General features: G+C 40.2%; 1 protein-coding gene across 2 annotated transcripts; it reads left to right on the top strand.

Moving 5' to 3' along the window:
* Window positions 1–1,255: 1,255 nt before the first annotated feature.
* On the top strand, window positions 1,256–22,793 carry LOC139330835 (uncharacterized). Of its 2 annotated transcripts, XM_070961954.1 has the most exons (7): window positions 1,256–1,437; window positions 15,077–15,132; window positions 16,109–16,331; window positions 18,835–18,897; window positions 19,229–19,292; window positions 20,356–20,532; window positions 20,625–22,793. In XM_070961954.1, the coding sequence occupies exons 3-7, from the start codon at window positions 16,130–16,132 to the stop codon at window positions 22,504–22,506; spliced, it is 2,388 nt and encodes a 795-aa protein (XP_070818055.1). In that variant the 5' UTR covers window positions 1,256–1,437; window positions 15,077–15,132; window positions 16,109–16,129; the 3' UTR covers window positions 22,507–22,793. The 2 variants fall into 2 exon arrangements, with proteins under 2 accessions (XP_070818055.1, XP_070818056.1); XM_070961955.1 differs by lacking the exons at window positions 1,256–1,437; window positions 15,077–15,132 and adding an exon at window positions 15,183–15,213.
* Window positions 22,794–26,980: the final 4,187 nt, after the last annotated feature.

Below are 26,980 nucleotides of genomic sequence, written 5' to 3' on the forward strand. Positions count from 1 at the left end.
TATTGCTGATGACACCTTGACAGGCAAAGTGCACACTACCATACTCTGTTATCCCTGTGTGAACAGAACACAGCACATTATTAATAAATAGGAGCAACAGGTGATCTCCACCAGCCTGGAGCTGAGAAACAGTAGAGCTTAGAAACAGTGCCTCAACAGATCATGATGTGATGAGCTCTTGAGGGATGAGATTTGGAGCAGAAGACACAGTTAAAGATAAAGCTTTTTGTGAGACGCAGCAACTCAGGTGCTGCAGGTTCCTTTTACTTTCTGAATGAATGGGATTGAAGAGTGGCAGCAACAGTGTTTTGTAGGCTCAAATGGATGGAAAATGGGAGTGTTTAACAACAAGAGTAGAAATGGATCAGGATCAGTCTCTTAAAAAAAGTTTAAGAAAGAATGGCAAGAGAAGGTCTTAATTTAAACAAAGGAATAAAAAGTTTAGAAAATCCCAAGGGCTTCAGGACTCAAACACACATGAAAACAAGATTGTAATCATAAGGAGAGTAAGCCAGGATGGAAAGTTGATGACTTAACACAAAAAAGGAAACGTTAATTATTGTCATCAGTTTTATGCAGGTGGCAAAGGCCAAATACAAATGCTTACTAAATGTACAGAAGTAATTGAAAAAAAAAAAAACTACTAAAAATGGGTTTCCTGTGTGTGTGACAGTGCATAAGGACAGAACAGAATAGATATAATACAGTGGAATAGAAAGGACACAGTGAGTTGACAGCCACATAGTGGCGACAGATTCAAGCTAAAACTTTTCAAGAGATCCTCTGAAAGTGTTGTTATCTGATGTGATGATTTGCTGTCTCGAATTGCATTAGAGCACTCACTGCCTCCACCTCTGAAATAAATGGGTGTTCAATCACTGATCCCATTATTTAGATAAAAATGATTTTTGATATCAACACACAAACCTATCAGGATAGTTTTGGAAGGAGGATATCTTTCCCTTAGATAGTTCAGTTTTTCTTAGTTTTTATCAGTTTCAAAAGGGTTCAATGAGACCTGGTTACTTTTTTCAGGAACAATTAGTCAATTAATCAGTTAGCTGATCAACTGCAAATGTAATTATCTTTTTTTTTTTTAACTGTAGTAACCATGGATAATCATTTGTTCAAATAATACAGACATTGTAAAACAGGGTGTGTGCTGCATAGGTGGAGGGTAAAACCTATAAATAGAACAGATCAGCACAGCATATTTCACTTTCTCTGGATAAACAAAGGTTACATGCAAACTTGCATCAGGAGCAGCCCATGGTGCAGACAGACAGATGCCTCCCAGCTTCCTGTCATTCTGCCCTCCTCAGCAGACAGTCGCATCCTCCTGCTCCAGCCAGAGGACACGGAGGAGGCTGCAGCCATGGGACAGCAGTGCGCCAGCAGGAACACTGGAGAGGACCGCGTGTCCCTGCCTGACTGAAGGTGAATATCCCAGCTACATGTCTCTGATTTGTGATGCCTGGGGACCAGTAGTCTTAACATACTGACTCATTAGGTGTTTAACCTTCAGGATGCAGATAAGGTCTCACCGTAGCTCCGTGCTGGCTCAGTGAAGGAGCCGCTTTGCTTTGGGTGATCGTGCCTGCAGAGATGGTGATGGACGGTGGGGCTTGGGTGTTATTGACTGGGTGGGGAAGGTGGTGCAGTGAATCAGCGTGGCGGTGTGGTATAGACGTCTTGTACCGTGCATGAAAAATGACACGCCAAACTCCATTGAATATTTTCCCACTTGATGGTTTTCTGCCAGTGGAATGTGCCCTCACAGAATAAAACACAACGAAAGGTACTTCGAAAAAATATATGGGATCGACTGCTAAATTCGGCATTTGACATGCAATATCAACTAATGTCAGTGTCCTAAAGTTTAGAAATGTTTCGCATGTTATGTGAAGTCTTCAAAAAAAACAAACAAAAAAACACCAAGCCGCGCCTCGCTCAGCCAGTTTCAGCGTGTGAGGTGAGATAAATTAGGAAAAGGTTATTAACGGATTTTGTGTGAGCCGAATTTTAAGAGCAGCGCCACGTGATTCAGGTGTTCAGATGTTTTTTTTTTTTAAGAGCTCTGTAGCTGCCGACTGATGCAGCCGAGGAAGGTTGGAACATTTTCGAATGACGTCTGGTGTGAGTGATTCTCCGGACTGTTCAACAGGACGACAGCCTGACCTGACGCACAACGGCGCCGTAAAGCTTCTTAAAGACCAGTAGCAATTTAGAAAAGCTGTTGATGGTGAGGGTCGTCAAAGTGGAGTAGAGTAGGCCCACAAAAGAGCTTTGGATAAGGTTGTGGTTTTTCATTCAGTGATTGGACCGCGGACGGTTGTGGACAGTTTGGATGAATTTTCTGGAATGTAGCCAAGGGTCGAAACTACAAAGTTCCCAGTCTTCCCACAGGAAGTTAGTCAAATATTTATCAGAGCACGGGTGTTATTTCAGATGTAGCCTAGTGCATGCTGGAAGGCAGAATTCATGCGCAGAAATGTTGCTGGAACAATTTCTGTCACCAGTTGTTTATTTGATGTGGGTGTTTGTGCGCTTTTTTTGTGCCCCATGACGCACAGCTTTACATTTCAGGATGAAGACTTGAGTTAAGGTTAGATTTAGGTTTAGGTTAAGGTTAAGGGAAGGCAAGTAACGGTTAGGGTTAGGGTAAGTCGCCAGGGAATGAATGTAAGTCTATGTAGTGTGTGTGTGTGTGTGTGTGTGTGTGTGTGTGTGTAAAAGGTGATCGTCATTCTTTAATATGTAGAAAAGTCCCCTCACATTTTACTCATGGAAGGAGCCCCTCCACACCAAGCATCCCATCTAAAATGACCGTGAACACATTAAGACATGAACACATACTGTGGTCGACTGTAAAACATCCTTTAGGAGGAAGAAAAGAGCAAAACCTGCATACAGCACATACACTTGACACATAACTGACTTGTCATACACAGTTAGGGCTTACAATCCATCTGTACATATTTAATAGAAAAATCTTCATATTTGCACCGTGTGTGAGTCTGAGGAAGACAATGCTCATAACCCCATTCAGAGATGGATTGTGTACATTTTTTCCTGTTATTGCTTGCGGATAAACAGTTGTTTGACCAGTAAAACAGAAGATGTATGAGAATAATTACTGTTTATTTCTGTTTATCCATCATTTTGTCAAACCTGCTTTCTCCTGTTTGAGTGTGGGTGGTCTGGAGGCTTGCTCATGCTATGTCTAGCATACCCTAATTCTACACATCGAGTGGAAGGCGAGGAAAACACTGGGCAACCCGAGAGAAAACACTTTTATGGAAAGTTGTGTTTTGGGTTCACCTGAGATGCATGAATGTCTGACTGTTTTGGACTTATTTGCAAGTATTTTGGATTGTAGGAACTCAAGTCAGCACACGGAGGACAGGGGCTGATACAGTGCTAAACATGAAGGCAAAGAATACAAATGACCTACTGTCTGAGGTGATTCACTCCTTTTAGGTGCAAAAGATTCAGGGGAAAATTTAAAGGGATAGTTGGGTTTGCTTGAAAGGTTTCTATTCTTCCTTTGAATTCAAGAGTTAAACAAACATATGGATTTCTTTTTTATTTCTATCATAAGTGTTGTGTCAGTGTAAATTAGAAATATGGTGAAACGGAATGAAAGTAAGGCTGACGATCGTGATGGGTGATGTTCATGTAATAATAACGAAGTAGTGTTGTCATTTTTGTGTGTGTTTTAAATGAACTATAAACTAGCTTCTGTTCTTGCTCCAGAGTGACAAATATTGTCGGCATGAATTAGCTACACATGCTGTAGATGGTTGTGCATTGATTTCCATTAGGTCAGATATTTTTGAAAGTTGAAATTTAATAAGAAGCAGTAAATAAACAGCTTATAGGCAAATGATGAACATCAGAATATCAGAATATTTACAATTAACAAAAAAAACAATCAGCCAATGTAAAGATTTGTTTATGTTATGTGTTTATGTAAACACATAACATAAACAAATCTTTAACAAAAGGTACCTTAAATTTGGCTATTAAACAAGATGTATTTTGAGTGGCACAAATTACTGCCAGTGCTCTCTAGTGGACTAACAATGTACTGGAGACATTAATGCAGAGGGGGATATGTCTATGATAAGATAATATCGGCTGTTATATTGGCATGGTGGATTTATCGGTCTAAATCTAGATTATAAGCAAATGCAAGGATTCACACATGTAGCACTTCCTGCATATTTAAACCCTTATACAGCCTCGGTCAATTTAAAAACATGCCACAGACACCAAATCCTGAAGTCAAAGCATTTATTAGACATGACATGTAATGTTACAGTGCTGATTGATATCCATAAAGACAAGCATCATAATTTCTCAAATACTGTAGTGACCAGGGCCTTTATTTGCACCAGGGTTATATTAGAGGCAGGCCTTTATTTCTAATTCCCTCTGTTTGATAAGTAGAGTTGATCATATTTTAGTACAAAGCCTGCTTTTGATCCACTCCTGTTTGCCTTGTTAAAGTTACTGCTTCACATCAGTACAAACAACACCTGTATCAGTTTCAAATTAAAAGCCCTCTAACTTTTCAGAGACAGAAACCCTTCATTTGACCATGCCACCAGGCATTATTTGACTACCATTTAGCATTGGAGGACATGCAGTAGTCACCTAAGTTGAGGGAACATAGAGCTAGTGTCCATCTAGCCTAATAATTAGTCAAAGAATCGACCAATGAATTTACTATTTTATTACCACTTCATAATTCGTTTTCAGTTGATTATTATGCACTACCCAGTTGTCCCAGAGACTTATACAGTTGCTCTAACCTCATTTCAGCTGACAGTGAGGAAGTGTTAGCAAGTCTTTATCATTCTATTCACTTAAGTTTAAAGATTCAAAGAGTTAAAGATTTGTAGTCACTGACTCTATATTCACGTCTCTTCCCAATCCAAGCAGTTGCACCCCTTGTTCATGGACCTGTGTGTAGGAATTAATGTGGTGAGTTTGCAGATTGCAACCAACTTACTCGCGAAAAACTTCTTTAAAATCAGTTTTTGGTTTGTTTGTTCTGGACTAATGTAGAAACATGGTGGTGCAACTTCACTATACATTACAGCTGTATTATGGTTTGTAATAATAATGCTATAGCTACTATTGCCAGCCTCAGCATAACCTGGTCTCTGTATGATTGGTTTTGACAGTACGTGTGCAAAGGTGAGGTTGATGAGCAGTAAATTTCATTTGATTCTCTGATTATCTGTTTGGGTTGACTGGGCAGATATGTGAGCGTTTGGGACAAGAGTGGCTGCTCATGGTTTTATATGATTCAACATTGCTTTGCTTCGTCACACTAGCCAAAAACAACTAAGAAGAACACAAACCCACAAACAATGACAAAACAAGTTGCAGATTGGTGTTTTCATGCATCATTTCATGTTAAAGAATTGCTTTAGTCTGTGTAATACATGTACACTTTTGGACTCAAAGACAACATTTTATTGATATATTTTTTCTGTTTCCACAGAGCAGAGAAAGAACATGATAGCTGACTCACAATTCACCTGTGTGAGGCAATCAATACTATTGCTGAATTGCACGACCTAACTATTAATAGCCATTGTACTATTCATAGTTTAGTGACCTTTTCCAGCACACAAAGGACAAATGTAAAGGATAGAAAATAGTTTTTGTGTATAATATTACACATTCAACATTTTGAACTGAACACACAATGAAGGGAATGGTGTAGCGAATCATAAACTCAAGTTTAATCAACTTGTCAGTCTGACCATACACAGTCTGGCTGGTTTTACTGCATCACTAGAGTAAATGGCGTTCCACCCTACCCTCTCTCCTCTCTGTCGACATGTACGTAAACTATTCTAAATGCCTGTGACGTCAGAGTTCTCTGACGTAATGACTGCAACCAAACATACCCACCCCTTCACACGCACACCACGCATCTCCATCCCTCCTTCAAAACACTGCACACACACACGCGCGTCACTGGAGGTAATTCTTTGGAGGTCATGATGATGCTGAGTCATCTCTCTGCTTTTTTCAGCTCTTTGCCTCTTTAAGTGAGTGTGTGTAAGAGAGAGACTGTGTGAGTGGGCATACATCAGCTACCTCTCAGCATCAGACATATTCCATCAAGTGGGTTTAACAAGAAGTGTTACTATCCACATATATTATAGTTGCTGTAAAAGACCTTGGGAACATGGAATTAAAAAATGTCAGAGGTTTTATTGAGAATAAATGTCTCCTCTATGCTGGTTTGGACCTTTCGACAAGTTACTGATTTAGTTTTGCCCTGTTAACAAAAGGGCCGATAGTACTCATCTTTCTGGTGTGACAATGCTGCAAGAGGCTGTTAAATTCAGACAGAGGGCCAGAAGTGAAAACTGTAATGGATGAGATTAAGGAAAGTTCTTACTGGGCTAATTTAAATGAAATTATAAGAGAAAGGAACACACAGAAAATCAGAACATATGTTAGGTAAAAAAATGATTTTTTAACTGAACTAGAAGATTTGCCTGCTACTGAGGCAGTAGATAGAACAAACTACATGGTCCTTCACACATCGTTCTACCAATGAAAACAAATGAAAGCAGACAAAAGTGTGGAGACAAACAACTTTCTTGTTAGTAGTTGGGTCCATGACCTCAGTACGTCAGTAAGTGCTCCAGGATGACCGTCTTTTGTTCTAGGGTGAGTAGCTTTTATTTTTCAGTGGATTAACCGAGCAGCATACTCTCAGTGCCTCGGTGCTGAATGATGATATTATATTGCAGTTGTTTGCTAGGCTAGGTTAACGTTAGGTTAACATTAAAGGTCCAGCGAAACGTCCCTAAAGACGTGGATCATCTCGAAACAAGACAGGGTACATTATCTCCATTCACCTTTCTTACTTGAAACCGTTCAGGCTGATTTAACAACTGTTAGTTGTGTTGCTTGTGGCTATTACTTTATTCTGTCACCATAGATTTAAAACAATAGCTAATGTTACACCATTTCCACCATTAGCCGACTCGGCTCCTCTCAGACAGTTAAGAAGACATTTTTTTCCAGTGGTTTTCGGTCCATTTCCTGCATTTTTCACCCTTATGAACAACAACTTTTGGTAGTCAATAAAAGCTCCTTGTGGTTTCTTGATTTGATCGATCTGAGCAACCGTAAACGACACAAAACATCGGCATTTTGAGTGTGTGCTATATTGCTTTGTATGCAGAAAATCACTGCTGGCCCTCCATCTGCAGTTAGCGCCACAACAAAATGCAAAACAACTGCAAACAACCTATGACGTGCCCACTTTTCAATGTTCAAATCAAATTCCTCCAAACATGAAGTCCCGTCGGAAATGCATCACAATATGGAAGCTAGAGGCTCTCAAAATACCATTTCATCAGGACCTTCGGTACTTGACCAGGAATGTGTGCTTGCATTTGATTGGCCAAAGCAGTGCCATGCCTGCAGGATGACGCATTGTGTTGCAGCAGAAGTTGTCCAACTGTATTGTAGAGTGTAGGGAAAAGTGCCCTCCCTAGTGCCTGCTATGGACCATAACACCCTGTCTGTGCAGATGTGCTTCAGTTTTGATGAGTACAGCTGTCTACACAGACCTTTAAGCAACTTAATTGCTACATGTGCTTTCTTCTGACTCCAGTATGTAACTCCTTTGAGCACACTGAGCTGAACAGTCAGTGTGACACTGACAGAGGACTGCAGCTGCTTTTGTTCCTCTGACGTGTTGCTTTTGCATCACGGATGGTTTAGGTTTAGTGTGGATCCTCCTTCAGTTAGATGAAAACGGTGTCTGCCATGACTCACTCAATTGTTTGAAATGCTGCTGGCTAATGTACATTTAGATTACCAGTAGTTTTTAAGTGTTATCTTTGAAAGTAAATGTTCTCAATGCTTAAAGTAAAACTCAATACTACTAGTCCAAAATCTCTGGTGTTCTGCACTCTTGCTATCAGTAAATAGGAGTTTGAATAAGTCAGGAAACTGTACAATGTAAAAGGATACTATGCTGTGTATGTATTTGTGAGCTGCTGTTAAACTGAGAGCAGCTCATTCATATGGCTGTTTGCGTGTGTGTGTGTGTGTGTGTGTGTGTGTGTGTGTGTGTGTGTGTGTGTGTGTGTGTGTGTGAGTGACCCCTTACTCTCTTAAAGAAAACAGGAAATGGTGGTTGACCATGACAGCTCATGCATAACATATCTGTACAGAATATTTAGTGCAGTTTTAAAAAACATGGCCATAAATTTGAAATGTTGTTGATAATGTGTACATTAAATTAAGAAAACCATGTGAAAATGGCAACCTGAGGCATGACTGCATGTACATCATGTGAACAAGAAGGCGGCAGTGAAGCTTGACGAGCGAGGTTAGAACAATATAGTTAAGATGAGGTGAAGGTTTTGGTCATGGTTAGATAAGAAGATGCAAACTGTCTGTGGAAAACTTGTGAGCTGGGACTTAAATCGGACTAGAGGGTAATTTATCTCCAAGCTTGGGAACTTTCCACTGCACTAATTAATTATTGTCAACTACCATACCTATCTTACATTTATATTAACAAAAATAAGAAAACATTTTCCCATATAAGAGAAAAAAAAATCAACTCAGCCATATGATGAACGAGACAAATAAAAGAGATAAACGATTTTGCATCACTCTCATTCATCCTCTCGACTCCCAGGGGTGCTCAGTCTGAAAAACAAACCTTACATGAGAGGGGAGTAAGAGGGGCGGGACAGAGATAGAACTGACAGTAAAAATAAGGTTTGGGAGAGAATAAAGGATTTTCCAGAAACAGCTTGTGTGTTTGCACAGGAAGTTGGATTTTTACCTGCTGTGTAATCAGGTATGAAATGGTTAAATAAACACACATTATTAGCAATGAAGACAATAATAACTGCATATAAAGAAATATATCTCCAAGTGACAACATCACCAAGACCAAGGAGCTGTGCTGTGGGAGCAGAGATAAATCAACCACCTCTCCTCCAAGTCCTCAGTACTGAAGGCCAGCTGGTAGAACAAGTACAAGCATTTACCTTGGGGTGGAGATAGATGCCTCCTTGTCCTTTCGCCACCACACCGACTCTGTATAGGAAAGCCTGGTAGCACCTCCATCTGCTGAGGAAGCTCAGGACTTTTAATGTCAGTGAGGATGTTTTAGCTCTCATTACATTTAGGAAATCAACTGACTCTATGCTCACCTTCATCCTGGTACACTCTCACCACCGAACACAAAGCAAAATTCTCCTTCATAACTAATCAGGCCAGTTGCTGCAATCAGGTCACCTCTACAAAGTCCCACTGGCCCGGAAAAACATCGACAAAATATCTTTTATTCCATCTGCAACCACCGGCCTGAACAGCAGTGTCTGTGTTGCTTTCATTTATTTTTGACCAATATTATTTTTGATGGCCGAATAAAAACATTGACATATGGCACATTAGTAAAAAGCAGAAGCTCAGTCAGCAGATACACAGCAGCGTTTGCATTGATATGGTGTCGTGTTTGTGTCCACGTGTTGAATCTAAGTCCAATATTCACTCTGCTTTTAGCTCAGAGTTTGGTTTCCACCAACGTCTGAGAAAATGTCTCTTTAACAGCTAAATGTTTGGTGGCGCAGCAGGTAGTGCGCGTGCCTCACAGTTGCCGGTTCGATCCCCGGGCGGGGCCTTTCTGTGCGAAGTTTGCATGTTCTTCCCGTGCATGCGTGGGTTCTCTCCGGGCAATCCGGCTTCCTCCCACAGACCAAAAACATGCTCATTAGGTTAATTGGCTGCTCTAAAATTGCCCCTAGGTGTGAGTGTGAGTGTGAATGGTTGTTTGTCTTGTGTGTTGCCCTGCGATCGACTGGTGACCAATCCAGGGTGTACGCCGCCTCTCGCCCGTTGACAGCTGGGATAGGCTCCAGCCCCCCCGCAACCCCGAAAGGGATAGGCGGTATAGAAAATGGATGGATGGATGGATGGATGGATGGATGGATGGATGGATGGATGGATGGATGGATGGATGTTCCTCTGTGTTTACCAGTGAGTCTCTCTGCCTGTTTGCTGAGCAGGAAGCGCACAGTGGATTTATTACAGCTTTTTCACTGCAAACAGCTGCCTGCTGCTGCTGGAAACGAGCTTGATGAAAGTCATGAAAGTGAACCAAGACCAAATGCACAGTCTGATGATGATGCCCTGCTGGTTCGTCACTGCATGCATCTTTCACATTACACATAGTCATCTGATCCATTGTTCATATAAAAAATGTTGATTGTAGCAGCTTTAAGAAAGCAATTTGTTGTGTTTTTTGTCATGGGATTACTTTATAGCTCTATGAATTTCATTGCAACTTAGCAATCACAGCCATTAAATTATCTGGCCACGTACACTGCAGGTAATGGTGATCATATGTCGGATATATATCACTGTTTATGGTTATAGCCTTAATGGTCCCCTATGGATTCATTTAAAAAGTACTGCTGCAGAAATGCTGATTCCTCTGTATCTGATAAGAGCCATTCACTTTGCGGTGCCTGGGGACCCATTCCTGCTCTAAGCTTAGTGCCTTGGTTAGGAGTGTTAACATAAGAGTTATTCAAAGATACGTTTTGATTAATTGATTAATAATAATAATGCATTTTAACTGGAGCAGATGACAGTGTTGTTCAAGGGTGTATTTTCCACAGTGGATCCTTAGTTTGTTCTTGCCAGCACTTACAGTTTCAGTTTACTAAAATGTTTTTAGATAGTGTTTTCATACTCCAGATGTGAGGAGCTCTGAGTTGATAATGAGACTAAGAGTCTATAGCCATGCTAGTGGATTCGACTCTGTACTTTGAGTTAAATGCTTAACAAGGTATGCTGTTCACACTGAGAATGTCAGTATGCTGATGTTTAGCAGATTTGGTTAGCATGCTTACAGCTCAGGCTGGTGGGAATGTCATTGCTTTTGCAGGTCTCCAAAGTACTGGAGAACTTGAAAATTTGACCTGAGTATGGCGCGAGAGGAAAGGCTGGAAGGGGCCATGAAAATGGCGACCGAATGTCATGTCAACCAATCCAATAATGACTGAGACATTTCACTTAAAACCACATGTCAAACTCATGGAGGCACTAAACAAACAGGGGTTGAGCAGAGTCATGAGGGTTCGCCCTCTGGGGACCATGGATATCTGCATTAGATTTCATGTCAATCCATCTGACTGTTTGTGAGGATATTTCACAAAAGGCCAAGAATGGCAAACTGCAGGTAGTGCTAGATGAAAAGCAGGAGATCACCACTGCCTTTAGGATTCACCCTCAGGGGAACCATGAATGTGTGTATCAAATTTGGTTGAGATATTTCAGTCACTCACCTCTGTTGCCTTTACTGTGCACTCACAGCATAAACTCTACCAGCAGTCAGTGCTCTCTTTTTGTCTTGGGTTGTGCCTCTGGGGACACATGCAGGCTGCACTGACCCTCTGATTGGTGGGAGTTGTTGGGGCCGAAAGCAGCCTGAGAAACTGCAGACACTGCACAGGGCTGACAAAATTAGATTCACTGAATGATTTTGGTGGGAATTTTTCCACCCCCTCTTCTATACATTTCATCGACATTTTTGAAATTTGGATACTGAAGAGTTAAGAATTGAACATCAGACAAAGACAGACAGCATGAGATAGAGTTCTTTTTAGTGATAATGCAAACAAACATTATCTTTTTTTGGCTTATGCCCCCCACAAAAATAAATCTGCACCCTTGGTGTTGCAAGTTGGAAGAGTAATTTTGCTGAAAAATTGAGCTTTTGTACTAAGGTTTGTATAAATAGGTGGGAAACTGAAAAAGCTTTGGGTTGTTTGTATTCTGCATGTCTCTCCCTCCTTGACAATTATATAACTGTACTGTACAACTGTGTGAGTGGATCAGCTCAAGTTTTGTACCATGCTACACGACCTATGCATAATACAGACATTCTGTACATTCAGTGCATAGACGGAGCTGACCATTTAATCAGTCATTTTACTCATATCGTCATTATCATTATTCAATTTATGAAATATCATCAACAAATATTTGAACGCAGAAAGATAATGAAATAAAATTGAGATGTTTTAAAATTTTCAGTAGTGAGTGGTGATGATATGTACTATCAACGCTTAACCACCCTAAAAACGTTTCAGAGGAAACAAGTGCTGATAAGTGTGTGTGTGTGTGTGTGTGTGAGGGTGTCTCTAATGAACGCTGATAAGCCAGCGGGAGGCCAACACTGATAAGTGATGTAAGTGAACTCATAGTTTACACTGCATGTGTGCATACATGTGTATATTTACATATTTCTGCACATTCAGGACATGTTATGTCACATATACACATAATTATGTACATATACACATCTGTATCATCTAGTATGTAAAATACCTTCAAGTAATGGAGAAAATGTATTACAGCAGTAAGATAGTGCCATGTTTTTAGGCATGTTAATGTGTGCTTTTTCATTGTTAAACCAGTGAAGATGAGTGTCCTCATTTTGTCTTGTTGTCTTTTCCTGCTCACACTCTGTCTCTGAGCCTCCGTCCTCTGTAGATAGACAGAAAGGTGGGGCTAAGGGGGACCCATAGTGTTTAGGAGGGGCACACACTGTTCACTCGTTTTAGCGTCTTATCCTACGCACATATTTTTAGATGGTTTATCAACCAAATGTCAGCAACTGTTTTCCGTGTTCCTGCTGGCACACTTAAAATTGACCATGCTGACATGTTCGGATGTGTCCACTGTTGACATGCAGGAAAATGGTAAGAATGATCTATTTGTCAGCTATCAGGCATAAAGAAAGATATTACAAGGATCCTGTACTTTGCAAGGCTCGTGCATTTTTTGGAAAGATTATAGCTTGGGCAAAGTTAAAACCAGTTTCTAAAGTAAATACATCCCAGTATGATTATGGCTTGATGGGCTACACAGGTGTATCCGTATTTACAGTAGCATGAAAAACTTTGGGCAACCCTGGTCAAAATTTCTGTTTGTAACTATGTGAGTAAACACATATATTATTTTCAGTAAGATTTTTTTCCCCCAGTGTTTCAAAATAACAAAACAGGAACACAGAAAGCAGGAGTCTTTCTATTCTTGTTTGGAGGATTTTCATGCATCCTGAGCTCTATCTACAGATCATTATCCTGTGCTAGAGGCCATCCTCTTTCCATACAGACAGTGTGGTGTTTGCTTTCGGGTATTTAATTGAATCATGCTGTCCCTCTACCAGTGAAAGTTTCCTGTTCTACTGGCTGCAACACAAGCCCAAAGCATGATTGATCCACGGTCATGCTTTCCCTGCCAGTGAAAGCCGTGGCCGTGGCATACCAGTTGTATAAATAAATAAAGGTCAAATTAAAATTAATGAGTCAGTCTAGAAATAGCAATCCATTGATCATGTTCAACCGTAAGGTGAAGTAACATTAACATCAGTAACATGTCTTCATGTCCTCCTGAGAAGTTATTACCTCTGTATACTGTAAATAAGTAGTTAGCTGCATTAGTGCTTTGCTTGTTAAGAGTTTATGAATCTATACTTTACAAATCCTTACCTCTACCTTCTTTGTAGAAAAATCCTTTAACCAGAATATGGTGGACCATCTATTATGTACGGTATGGTTGAATGAACCCCTACAGCTCTCTGTTACAACAATTGCAATGAAGTTTTGCAGTTACACAATATGCACCCTGTCACCTGCAAGTGCCCATAATGGCTACAACAGACTATTTAACCAGCTTTGTTGTACAGTATTTTGCTGAGCCAGTAGTTGGGCTGGAGCGATACCTGTACATGGATTTACTGTGTGTCAAATCAGTTTGTTGTAATATAATGCAACATATTTATTTAGGAATATGCACCACAAGGATGGTCTTAAAATGACATTTTGACACAGAGCCATGAAGTTAGGTAATAACCAAGGCTCTGTCCTAAGGCCCTTATCACTTTAGTAGGTAATGTCCTTCAGCGGTGTATATTCCCAAACAAACTCCCACAAAGCACTGACACACAGTGAATCTTGGGGTTTCAGGGATTCTGTTGGTCTGGAGTCAGGAATCTAGTCTTTCCATCTTTTGAACACAGAAAGCTAGTTAGCAGAGCTTTGGGATGATCAATGTTCCAACTAATCTTTTGCATTTATTCTAGGCTATTTTACCCTATTAAGCTAAAGTGGCTTGTTATGTACAAAACTGTTACCTCATAAAAGTTATATTTATTACCATAGTAAAAATATGCTATTCCAAGTGCATAAAGTGTAGAAGTACATCAGAATATTTAAAAACAACCCAATGAAAAAAGAAAAATAAATAGGCATGGCTGAATTCTGAAATGTTAACTTGAGGTACCAAATGTTACCATGTGAAGATTCTACATGAATTTTACTTTCATTACAAAGCTAACGCTGCCTTTCACCCTAATTAAGTCAATTAACATCCTTCAGAGTCATTCAGTATTATGCTAATGTAGCTCACTGGGTAATTTAGCTTATTGGCTCAAGTCTCCAAAACTTTATTTTAGAGACATGTTAAAGTTGTGTATCAGGGTGGCGATGGGGGTGTGGTAGTATTGCAGGTATTGCAGCGAATGGAACACTAAAAATGTATTCGTCTATTGCAATTTATTACAGATAATATTCAATCAGTAAATTTAAATCTATGTAATAAGCTACAATAGTTTCCTCCACTTTGGACTTCTCAGCTGTCCATTCCCTCACAGTTCAGCTCTGTCGAGACGACTTTCTATTGTCAACTGAGCAAATTTGCAGGTCAAAGTTCGCCAAAAGCTGAACTTGATTTTAAAAAAATTGCATGGATTTATTGAACACCTGCAAGTGATGTCACTAATCCATAATTCTGTTGAAATCAATTGAGATTATGAAACAGTGGGACACTTAAATGGTCATCATTAATGGTAGGCCTATCTCTGTCTGTGCTTCTCTTATGATGACAGCTCCAAAATGCTGCCTTGTGCTGTCAAAGCACAAAAGCAATGTTGCAGATTACATATTTGTGTTACATAATCTGACTGGGATCTCTTCCTCCCTCTCTCTGTTTCCCACAGACTGACCGCTGACGCATCAAAAAGGCTCGAAGATGATTGAACCAACCAGAAAGCCTGTATGTTTTTCTAACTTATATTACTTCCTCTTGACTGAGGTTTAGATTGAGAGATGTTACAGTATATTTAAGCAACTACAAGTAAGATGGCTGTAATCCTTCCTTCTCATTCTTATAAAACTCAGAACACTGAAACCCTCACAGCTGTATTTCCCAAAAAGACAACAGTGTCATTAATTACTACTCACATCGATGCAGCTTTAATTGGTTTAGAAATCTTCCATTTTCTGTATCTTAGTAATTAGAACGTGTCTGTAATACTTGGTGCTGTATAACATTCTCATATTTTTTTTGATTCGAGCCAAACAAAACAGCATAAACAGAAATGGATGATGCAGTTACAAAACAGTTATACAAATGTTTTTTTTTTTTTAACAATCTAATGTCACAGTTTATACATCCACTGAACAATGTGCCTCAATCCTCAATGTTTTATTCACCTAAACTGAATTCTAACTTTATCCTAGTAGCCTTTAAAGGAGTGAGGGCCAAGCAGTAATTCAACAATAGAGTCAATATAGTGTCATATCAGCGGAGTGTTCACAATGAAGGAGTTGTAACTCCATCCATCCATTATCTATACCACCTATCCCTTTCGGGGTTGCGGGGGGCTGGAGCCTATCCCAGCTACAATGGGCAAGAGGCGGGGTACACCCTGAACCGCCAGCCGATTGCAGGGCCACATGCAAGGACAAACAAACATTCACACTCACACTCACACCTACGGACAATTTAGAGTCATCAATGAACCTAATGAGCATGTTTTTGGTCTGTGGGAGGAAGCCGGAGTACCCGGAGAGAACCCACGCATGCACGGGAAGAACATGCAAACTTCACACAGAAAGGCCCCGTCTGACCCGGGGATCGAACCGGCAACCTTCTTGCTGTGAGGCACGCGCACTACCTGCTGTGCCACCGTGCAGCCCGGAGTTGTAACTCAAAATGCTAAATTATTCAAACTAATCTCTCTCTTTAGGACTCAGCTTGAACCTGCGTTATGACTGAATTAGAAGCCTCGGGGTTGGGGGAACATCCCCCGCCCTACATGATCTTTGTGGTGGTCTTCCTCTTCTTCCTCACCGGACTCTTCGGCTTCCTCATCTGCCACCTGCTGAAGAAGAAGGGCTACCGCTGCCGCACCGGAGACATGGACGATGAGGAGGAGGAGGAGGAAGAAAAGCTTCAAGGAAATGCAGATGGTGAGTTGAGAAAAGACCAGTTTACTTGTCTTGGGCAGTACTGTTCAGCTTGTGAAAACAATTGCATAATGTCTTTGGGGCTCTGGAGGAGCTTAATAGTGTCAAATATAATCCTGGGGATGTCATCAGGCTTATCTTGTGCTGGAGGATAGATTACAAATTCATAGCAGAAAGCCTGCATGTGAAATAGAGGTGGGCGATATGGCCAAAATTTGATTTTTATTTGCATGTAATATCAATGAAGAGGTGGAGAACAATATACAGGCAAGCAGAACAAGGTAAGAAGCAGCTACAAAGCTACACTCCGTGCAATGTCATCAACAGGCCTGCTCACTGGCTGTGTGGGGATAAAGCTTCAGGGACAGCTCCCACAGTGGAAACAATATAGCCAATCTCTACTGGTGTTGAGATTTCTACCATTGCACATATATACCGTCATACTGCCCAAACCTAATGTCAAACTAGAGTTTGAAAGGAATGGCAGTTACCAGAAAGGGATGCAGGACGGTCCCAAAAAAGACAGCTCCAACTTTATGGGAGTGCAAAGCCACATTGCAAAATCAAGTCCCCATTTCAATTTAAAGTGTCATTCACTGTATCTGTAGAGAGACATTTATTTTTTTCTGTATTTTAAATGAGAGAAAATACTGCAAATTAGCGTATTGTGTAGCTCCACTGTGGGACTAATAAAGATATACCTTATCTTATCTTATATTATCTTAAACATCCATCCATACCGCGTATCCCTTTCGGGGTTGCGGGGGGTGCTGGAGCCTATCCGAGCCGTCAACGGGCGAGAGGCGGGGTACACCCTGGACTGGTTGCCAGTCGATCGCAAACTTGCAACATGCAAACTTCACACAGAAAGGCCTGACCCGGGAATCGAACCAGCAACCTTCTTGCTGTGAGGCACGAGCACTACCTGCTGTGCCACCGTGCTGCCATCTTAAACATCTTTTTCACAATGTTACTGTAAAATGACCTGACTATTAAGTTTATTCATAATGTTATTACCAGGGATCCACAAAACATTGAGGTATATGCTTCTCATTCAGAATGTTAACCAACCTGTAGTAAAAAACTACTGAAACTACTAAACAGAAAACGTAGGCTTTACTTGTTCTGGCAGAACTTGCTCCGAAGGGTGTTTTAGGTTCCTCCCAACTCTATGTGCCATCTAGTGACCTTTTTGAGTATCGTAATGATGGAGTAACAACAAGTGGAGCACAAAGCACAATGGAAATGACATTCACTAAATATTTAAAGACAAAATATTTAAAGACAAATAATGAACAATACTTTTAATAGTCTGTTCTGCATTTTATATATAACCTTTATACATTTTTGGTACCCTTTACATTAGCTCAGTGTGAGGAAAATGGCCAATTACAGGAAGAAATTAAAGCTGCATTGATTTCTGGCCTCTTGCGGCCAGTGGAACGGGCTGTAAACACAATATTGATATGTTATCATATTTTGACATGTTAGCAAACTGCTGCCAAGTTACACATCGAGCAGACACACAGCAGCATTAGCATACATTTGGAGTCATGTTTCTGTCCACCAGGTGAAGCAAGTCCAATATTCCCTTAGCTGCACTGTGGTCTCCATCAGAATAACACCTGGTTCAAAATCCTGCTGGGCAGGAAGTTGAAAACAGCTGGCTGCTGGGAACATGGGAATCATAGGAGCCAAATTTACGACCAAAAAAGTAAAACAATGAGCTAAAAGAGGCTAAAAAAGTCCCTAGATGTGAGAGGAAGTGTAGAGTTGGTGATAATTCTCTGTGGGCTCATCATGAAAGATGACACCTTTCACATTGCACAGTCATTTAATCCATTGTTAATAAAATAAAAGACAGAATGGATAATGTGACATTGCCTAATGCTGTGGATGGAAACTGTCTTATTTGTGTACTGGTTGAATGTTTAGTTAATTTTAAAAGTCATATCACAAGAACGGTGGATTGAGATGATCGTGGTAATGGTGCTGTTGAGCAGGAGCAGAAAGAAGATGGCTTGGATGTAAGTTAAAAGAAAAAAATGCATATTTCTTTCCATCTCTGTCTCTCTCCCTGCTGCACTTGTCTCACCACAACACTCAGAGAGAAATACACAAACACTCACAAACCTATGTGATCTTCTTTGAAGTTGGTGTGACGAATGCTCTCACACACAGCATTATTACAACATACACTCACTTTGATACAGCAAACTTTCTGTGCACACATATTGGCATTCACACGCTTGTAAACACAGACAGACTCATGCTTAGATGACTTAAGACAACATGAGATGGACTTCAGGATATGCATCATGAGCAATTTCTCTCTTCTCGTCCTCTGTTTTAGTATCTCCGAACCTCTCTTTTTAAATTCCGTGAACTCTGGTAACCCCTAAATTTGTATTTGTTGGCAGACAGTTGGGGTTTGGTGTTTGAACAGAAAGACTACAACATTAAAATTGGGTGGATTTGATCTGTTTGTTGTTCTGCTGTGTTTCAGATGAAGATGAGGGGAATCAGGATACAGTGGAGCAGATTCTCAAATGCATTATTGAAAATGAAGGTGAAACTTTTAAGAATTAATGAACAGTATTTTGAATTGAATTCTGTTTCATTTTGTAAAGTTTATCAGCTTTCATTATCTTTTTGTTTAGTTTCCTCCTTTCCTTCACTTCACTGTGTTCTGTTGTGCCATTCTCTGCTAAATTGTCAGGATACATGACATGGATGAGAGCTGCTGATGTGATTTCTAGACCATTGACCATTTTAATGCCCGAAAATACAAACATCAAATTCAATTCTTATTAGATTAGATCAGTATGCATCAGCAAATCGATCTGACAGTACTTGGTTACTTATGCTCTGAAACATGTACTTGTTGCTGTCACCTCTAGCTAACATGGAGGCCTTCAATGAGATGTTCGGAAACCAAAATGTCTGTGTGCGCCATGACCCAAGGTATGCTCATCCAACACAGTCTGTATTAGTGTATGACTTTTACCGTCTGCTGACTGCACGTTAATGTCACAAGAAAACAACATATTCATTTTAATCATGACATCCACAAATTGTGGAATCCATTAAAATGAATGTTGGATTTTTACCTCTCTTGTAGCTTGAACGTCACAGAGCACTCATTACATAACCAAACTATTTCCTGAATCTGACTACTGTATGCAATATAATCAGCTATTTTGAAACCAGCATTCATTTTTACATGACTTTACATGTTCATGGCTTCAATGCCAAGAGTGAACAATTTGAATTTTTGAGACTGATTATGTGATTTTTCCTCCCCATTGTCACTTTAAATTGTCTGACCAACTAAACCCAATGATTTACATCATTTCACATTGGCAAAATTCCGTATGTATCGATTTGACAAGTTCTTTATGACACATTCAGGGTTAGACTCTTAACTTGGAGTTATGCTTCTGCAGAGATACATGTTAAAGCTTTTGAACTCTCAACTGCCACACACACCACCCAATCTCAACAATATGTCAAGCAAGCTGAATGGCTGTTCCAACATCCTCATCATCAATATCATCCAGAGTTGAGGGTACCTTTCAGTATAGCACTGCCAGAAATGATCTTCTAGCCAAGAGGTGGAAAAGAAATTCCTTTTCCTGGCACTTTCTGATTGTTGCCTGTGTTGTCATTTATGATGATTCATCCAAATTCATTCAGAGTTGTTCACAGATGCAGTGGCTGTTGTTTACTCTGTTGTTTACTCTTTCTGACTCTCTGTCACAGGGATTAAACAGATTTCTGTTTCCTTATATCTTCTACATTTTTGTATTACGGTGTGCTAAACATGATACTGTTTGCCAGTGGACATGTATGTTATTTGTACATGTAGAAAAGAGACACATGCAAACATGTCACACGTGACATCTGAACATCTGCTTACATGCAGCCTGAAGAAGCATGATTCCATCGTTAGACTGTACACATTCCATATTATTACAAATACTAATATAATAATGTTCATAATAATAATGATAATACTGATATCCAGGTTGCGTAAGGAGTCCATAGGTGGTGTTCCTCCTCATCACCACACAGTCCACTCAGGCACCGACCACAACTCCTGCCACCTCTGTGCGCAGGTACGATCTAAAAAGGGCCGACGACAAAGCCGAACCCCCCGCTCCAAACAGCGACCTGGAGAACAGACTGTCTTCTCTGTTGGCCGGTAACAACACACAATTAAACCACTAGTACAGAGTGCATGCTGGGATCTAGGAGAAGAAATGATTCATCCTAAATGTATCATTATCTATTCAGGTTCCGGGTGACGCATCATGATAAGAAGGTTCATGGAGGTCCTAATCCATTGGTCAGTTCAGGGGACCGGCTGGACCTATCCCAGGACAGCGAGGACCGGAAGGAGGGCGGGTACAATCTGAGAAGCATGTTCAAGGATGTCCGACCACCGTCAGAGAGCTCCAATGGGATTGCTACAAATGTGGGGAAACGCAGGAAGAGTGTAACCATATTTGGGCTGAGGCGGGGCAGTGACCCTGTTGGCATTAAAGGAGGGGAGGGCACAGGTAGGGAGACTGGTGTTAGATTTGCTATTCAGCAGCAACCTGTAGTGCTTGAGGAACTGTCACAGACAGAGAACATTGAAGTCGTCCCTGGACGTGGTACTAAACCTGCCATCAAACCCGAAACTGCGCCAACAAAGAATCAAACGCCTGCTTCACCTCAACGTGAGGTTAAAACTGTAGGTTCTATTAATTCTCTCTCTTCCCAAAGTAAGATTCAGGCTCATGACTCAAGTCCTGCACCCGACAGTGGCTCTAAACATGGGCTCAGTCCTGAACCTTGTGCGAACCTTTTGATTGAACCTTCCACCGGCAGCACAGCAGCCTCTGCCCCCACCTCTCTTCCCATTCCTTCTCAGACTTTAAAGACAACAGAGAAAGGAGGAGATGTCAAGGATATGATGTTAAAAAATAAAGAGGCACATGATCCTGGGCCGCTACAGACCTCTACACCCATTTCCCCGATTCGTGGATCCAGTCCAGGTTTTACTTCTGTCATTCCTACTGATCAACCTGAACTTGATTCTATCACAGGTTTTCCAGTTACCCAAACACCCCCTGACCCCAGATCCAGCCCAGATCTGGAACCAGGTTTTGGTGCTAGCCGAGCTTTGATAAGCTTAGGTTCATCTCCACCATCTTCAGTCTCTTCGTTAAAAACTCCTACCTCACCCCTGGTGGTCAGACCAAGCCCCAAACTAAGTTCTAGAAATAACCCATCAGAGGCTACAAAAACCAGTCCAATCCCCCAAATCCCATCAGGCAGTGCGATGTCTAGCCAATCCCCTATTCCATCTTCATCTTTTGGAGAAAGCGCCACTCCATTACAAGCCCGAACTCCCTCACCTGCTATTACTGCTAGTCCCAAACTTGACACCATGCCAGTATCACCACAAACCCCCTCTTTTTCTCCAGCTGGCCAATACTCGTCCTTTGGAAGTTCACCTCGTCTGACTTTGAAGTCAGATAGTGTGACGTCTGTAACATCTATAACCAAAGGGGATTTGGTTTCAAGCCCATTATCTCTAAGGGAAGAACAGCTTGAGGGAGCCAGACTCCCAAAGACAGAAGGAACGACAGAACTAAAGAGGGCTGGGATCCTCAAAACAACTAAACTCTCACCAATTGAGGCAGATTCTAAAGTTTCTGCCCTTTCCTCCTCCACTGATCAGTTTTCTAAAGACAGACTGAGCAATTTGTCTCTGTCCGCTTCTAGTCCACTGTCCCCCTCTTCACCTATAGGGAGCAGAGTAAGTAATGTGACCATCATTAAAGCCAGCCCTGACAGCAAGCGAGAGTTTTCTGTTGTCACTATGATGGAAGATGAGGAGTCCTCTACCTCAATCCAAGACCAGAAAGGAGAGACTTCTGAACTTCAGGTTGAACCAGAAAAAGCAGGAATTAGTCCGGCAGTTGGTCAAGGAGGAAGGATTTCTGTTTCAGGTGTTGGACAATCTGAAAATCAACGTGGGGAGACTTCTGTAACAGAAGATAGGCCAATGGCAAGCCAAGAGAAGGATGATATGGTTGAGATGGAAGATATTAGAGACTGCAAAGTGACGCAGGTGGAGGAAACAGAGAGAGGGGATGAGGAGCTGGAGAAAATGGTGAACATTTAGTCGAAACATGACTGACAGGTCAAGTCTCATATCGAGATGGTCGAGAGTTCAAATTCTCCTCTTATAATCCAAAGAAAGAAGTGAAGAGGAAAAGAATTGTAGTCATAATAAAATGAAGCAATTATGAACAGGCCTTTAATCATTTAACCACAGCAATGGATATATTGCAGCAGGACTGGACTGGCTGGTTACCTGACAAGCTGGTTGACGAATGGAGAATCAAATCAAATACTTAAAGGATCATGCAATGGCTGTTGCATGTTCTAGCCCTTTAGCCACAAATCACATATACTGCATACCATGCTTTTGTGTTCCTAGGCTTTTCTTTCCTACTTTGCAATCAGGTTTCCATTTATTTCCAGGGAGTAGAATAAAAGTGTGAGCCTCATATGTTGGAATCTAGAAATACTATAAGATTCCATGATCATGATACAATAAAACAAAATCTACTGAGGAGTCTACAGCCATGGTAGAGGCACTGTGGGGTTGTACTGAGCAATAACAGTGGTTAGACCTAAATAAGATCCACCTTTCAATGATGAATAAATCCTAATAAATGATAAATGCTAATTTCAGTCTGCTAACATGAAATTCGTGTTCACAACTCTAAAGTACAGCTGAGGCTGATGGGAATATCAATAGTCAGAATTAAGTTGGAAGAAGTTATTAAAATGAATCATGTCTGTCTGTACCAAATTTCAGGTATTAAACTATTAAATAGTTGTATATATGTCACTCAAAACCATAAATGTCAACCCATTGGTGGCGGTACAGGAAAATTAAGGGGCTTACCAAAATCAGTAACCGTTGTTTATCCATTCAACAGTTTCAAGATATTTCAGTCCAGACCAAAGTGGTGGGCCCACCAACCGACTGAACACAGACTAACATCACCATTCCTATATCACAGCTATGGCTAAAAATTATTTACAGAGCATGATGTTAATTGTCATGAATTACACAGCTCAAAAAAGTTTCAATATTTTCATACCATATGGAAATGAATGGAAACAAATGGCTACCTATAAAAACACGTCCTTAAATTTAAAATTATACAGAATGCATTGCGCAAATGGCAAAACTGTGAAGCATTCATGATTTGTAGTTAAGAGGAGGGTAAGACTTGTTATTCACTGATATAGTCCTTAATCCAGCCTTTGGTCTGTTTATGGACCATAAAATGAGTAATGCAGGGTGAAGTTTTACTTTAGATAATTGTTTCATATGTGACCACTTGTCTGGCTGATTGATTACTTAACGTCAAAGTGATGACTTGCTAACAGGCTGATTACATTTAATTCTTTAACCAGAGGTGTGTGATTCATTTATTGATTTGTCATGATGCTTTATTAATGTATAAAGGTGCTAAGGGCTGACAACCTCTAATCTCATCTATTGATCCTCCTGATTGTGAATTAAGATTAACAGCACAAACACAGAGGAGCAGTTGTTCTATGAGCAGCTTGGCCAATGGAGATGTATCAAATTAGTGAATTTGCAACAAGTTCTTGCAATTATGTTTAACCCCATCCAACAATGTAGTTGATTGGCAAGTACAGTATATTGCCAGATAGATAAAACAGCCTTTTCATTCCAAATCCCCCCCCTCCTTCTCCACATTAGGCCATTTCTCTCATGTGCTTTGTTTTATAGCAGAGTGAAGAGCTTCATCATGAGAGTGTAACCCTTATGGATGGTCCGAATGCTCCCCCTCCCTCAACAGATCCACCCTCCCCTGCACAGGCTGCCTGTTAGTGAAGCACTGGCTTTCCACCATACCAACACTAACAGCTGTAGTGAACATTGGTCTGATGGAGGGCACCACCGAACACAGTGCCAGCAGTCCATGTAGAGTAGTCACAACATATTGTTGTTATAAGAATGTAATCATGTACTTCCACTGGTAAATATACTACACTATCTGTATACCAGTCACTCCAGTCCCAGACTAGGTCACTTTGCGATACTAATATACATCTCGTAAAACACTGGCTTTTTTTCTTATTCTTCACAATACTTCTTTCTGCTCATGCCATTCCATTATGTGTTTCACATAAACTGAATGCTTATGAGGAAGGTACAAAACAACAAATGACCACTGAAGATAGTGTGGCAGTCCCATATGTGAAATAAGCTCTCTGACATCAGAGACATGAAACTTCCACCAAATAAACTCTCCAGTCCTTAAAGCTGTGAAACTTCGAAATAATGTATTTTAAAATATGATGTGTATTTTGAAGTATAATGGAATATGTTAAAGTCTAACTTGGAGAGCTTCCACATTGGATAAAAGACTGATTGTACAGTCATGACAACAGTGGAACTCTCCACTCATAAATGTATTTTCTTCCCACTCATTTTATTATACAGTGGAACTCACTAGGTTGTAACATGTTACGACACAACATTTGTGTCCGTCATACCTGTCAAACTATTCACTCTGAAGGATTAAAAAAATATATATACCACCATGGTTATAGGCAGTAAGAGGTGTGGATCTGTCACAGTTACAGGTCTGTAACATTATACATAAATTAAATATGAGTACACAACTTCACATTTCACCTTTGCTGTACAGTCTGTCTCTATACTCTATGACAATAACATTGTATACCTTGCAGCAACAATCTAAAGGTGTGATCCAGAGGGCATGTGGTGTGGAATTCTGTCAATTTTGACAAAATTTGAAGGAAAATTTAATTTACAATTTACAACATCAGTTAATGTTTGTAGTTTGGGTAGAATCTTATTCACTGAAGTAATGATGAAATCTGGAGACAGAGAAACAGTAATTGCACAAAATTTGGTTTCACAAGGTTTTATCTAAGGTCTGTATGAATGTCTGACTGCTTGTGTAGATGATAGAAGAGCGATCATAGGAATGGTGGCTAAAATTACAATTAATTACAATTACAGAGATAATGATTCAGGTTGTAAAAAGATGGAACAAAACAAATTGGCAGCAAAAGCATCCTTAATAGATAAAAGGGGGAAAAAACTACCTTCCCAATACTTTTTTCAATATAATGTTAACTAAAAACAATGTAAGTAATAATCTAAAGCATTTTTATGTCAGCCCCCATTCAGTTCACAAAGTTTGTACGTATCTGTTTGTTTGGAATACATAGTTACTGTCGGTGAGCCACTAAGACTGGAGAAGATACATTTGAACCTGATCAACAAAAAGTTCAACATAAGACGACATCACAGCTCTGACCACACACTGCACTGCCAAACATCACAGAAACCAGCAGCAAGAAATAAAGGAAGCAAAGTTAACCAGATGTACACTTGCTAAAAAAGGTAGTGTGATTGCTGAGAGCTCTTGGAGCTTGTTTTAAGTTGTGAAGCATTTATTTCACCATGTTCCAGCTGTTTGCCAAGTTTCATTTCTGTATTTTTTACAGTTTGTGAAATATTGGTGTTTTTCTGCAGTCCTCATTTAAAAATGAATAACTTTCATTTTAACAAATGTCAACAAGCTGTTTACAAGCGAATGCGGCCGTGACATTTTAAAAGTGGAACCAGGTTTTCGAGCCTTTAGTATCTGGAGTCATGATTTGTATTCAGCAATTTGTGTTTGTTTTTTGTTTTTTTGTTTTTTTTTGTGATACTAAATTTCTTAATCTTAATTATGGTCTCAGTCTGTAATCTTGAGACAAATTTGTTTGCAAATGAGGCACTCCTGAGTTAAAACAGTTTGAAGTAATTTGACCACACCCACAAAAGTCTGTTAGCCAACTATGGAAAAACGATGCATGAAGTTAATTATATGGGTCATCCTCGGGGCGGTCCAAAACATGGTATGTACCAAGTTTGATGAATACTGAATGAAATATGTACCAATAAGGAGTCAAAAGTATGGGAATGATGGGAAAATTTTAGTGGTACTGTAAATGGGCCTATATCAAGCTATTCAGCATCGTCCACTAAATCTATAGAAACCAGAATTTCTCTTCAATGCCTCATGGTTGCCGAGATATTAAACAAAACATTTGAAATATTTGTTAGTTGACTTCCCATAACTATGTTTCTAGCAACAAGGGTGTAGGACAAGTAGCATGTCAAAAACAGATGGAAGAAAATAGAAAGGGTAAAACAAAGATAACAGTAGTGTCATTTCCTTCAGCAAAAAAGAAAAAAGGAAGTTGTGAAGTACTTCAGTCTACCTAGTTCAAGACATTCTGCTCCTGAGGGAACCACATTTTTGTAATACTGACTTCTTCTCATGATGTCGTCACTTTTCTTTCTTTTCATCCATTCAAAACAAACTCACGTACGGTCACTTCCTCAGTAGTTGGCCATGTACATAGATTTGGTTTTATGTGCTCAGGTTTGGAGACATCTGCCTCTCAAAGTTTAACCAGCACCTGGATAGGGAATTTGAATGAAATCTCCTTGGCAGATAAAATTATGAGTGAGAAAATCTGTGTGTAATTTCTACACTTTGATTGAAGTGAACCTTTAAGAATTG

This window comes from Chaetodon trifascialis, chromosome 5 (assembly GCF_039877785.1).
Source record: "Chaetodon trifascialis isolate fChaTrf1 chromosome 5, fChaTrf1.hap1, whole genome shotgun sequence".
NCBI lineage: Eukaryota > Metazoa > Chordata > Actinopteri > Chaetodontiformes > Chaetodontidae > Chaetodon > Chaetodon trifascialis.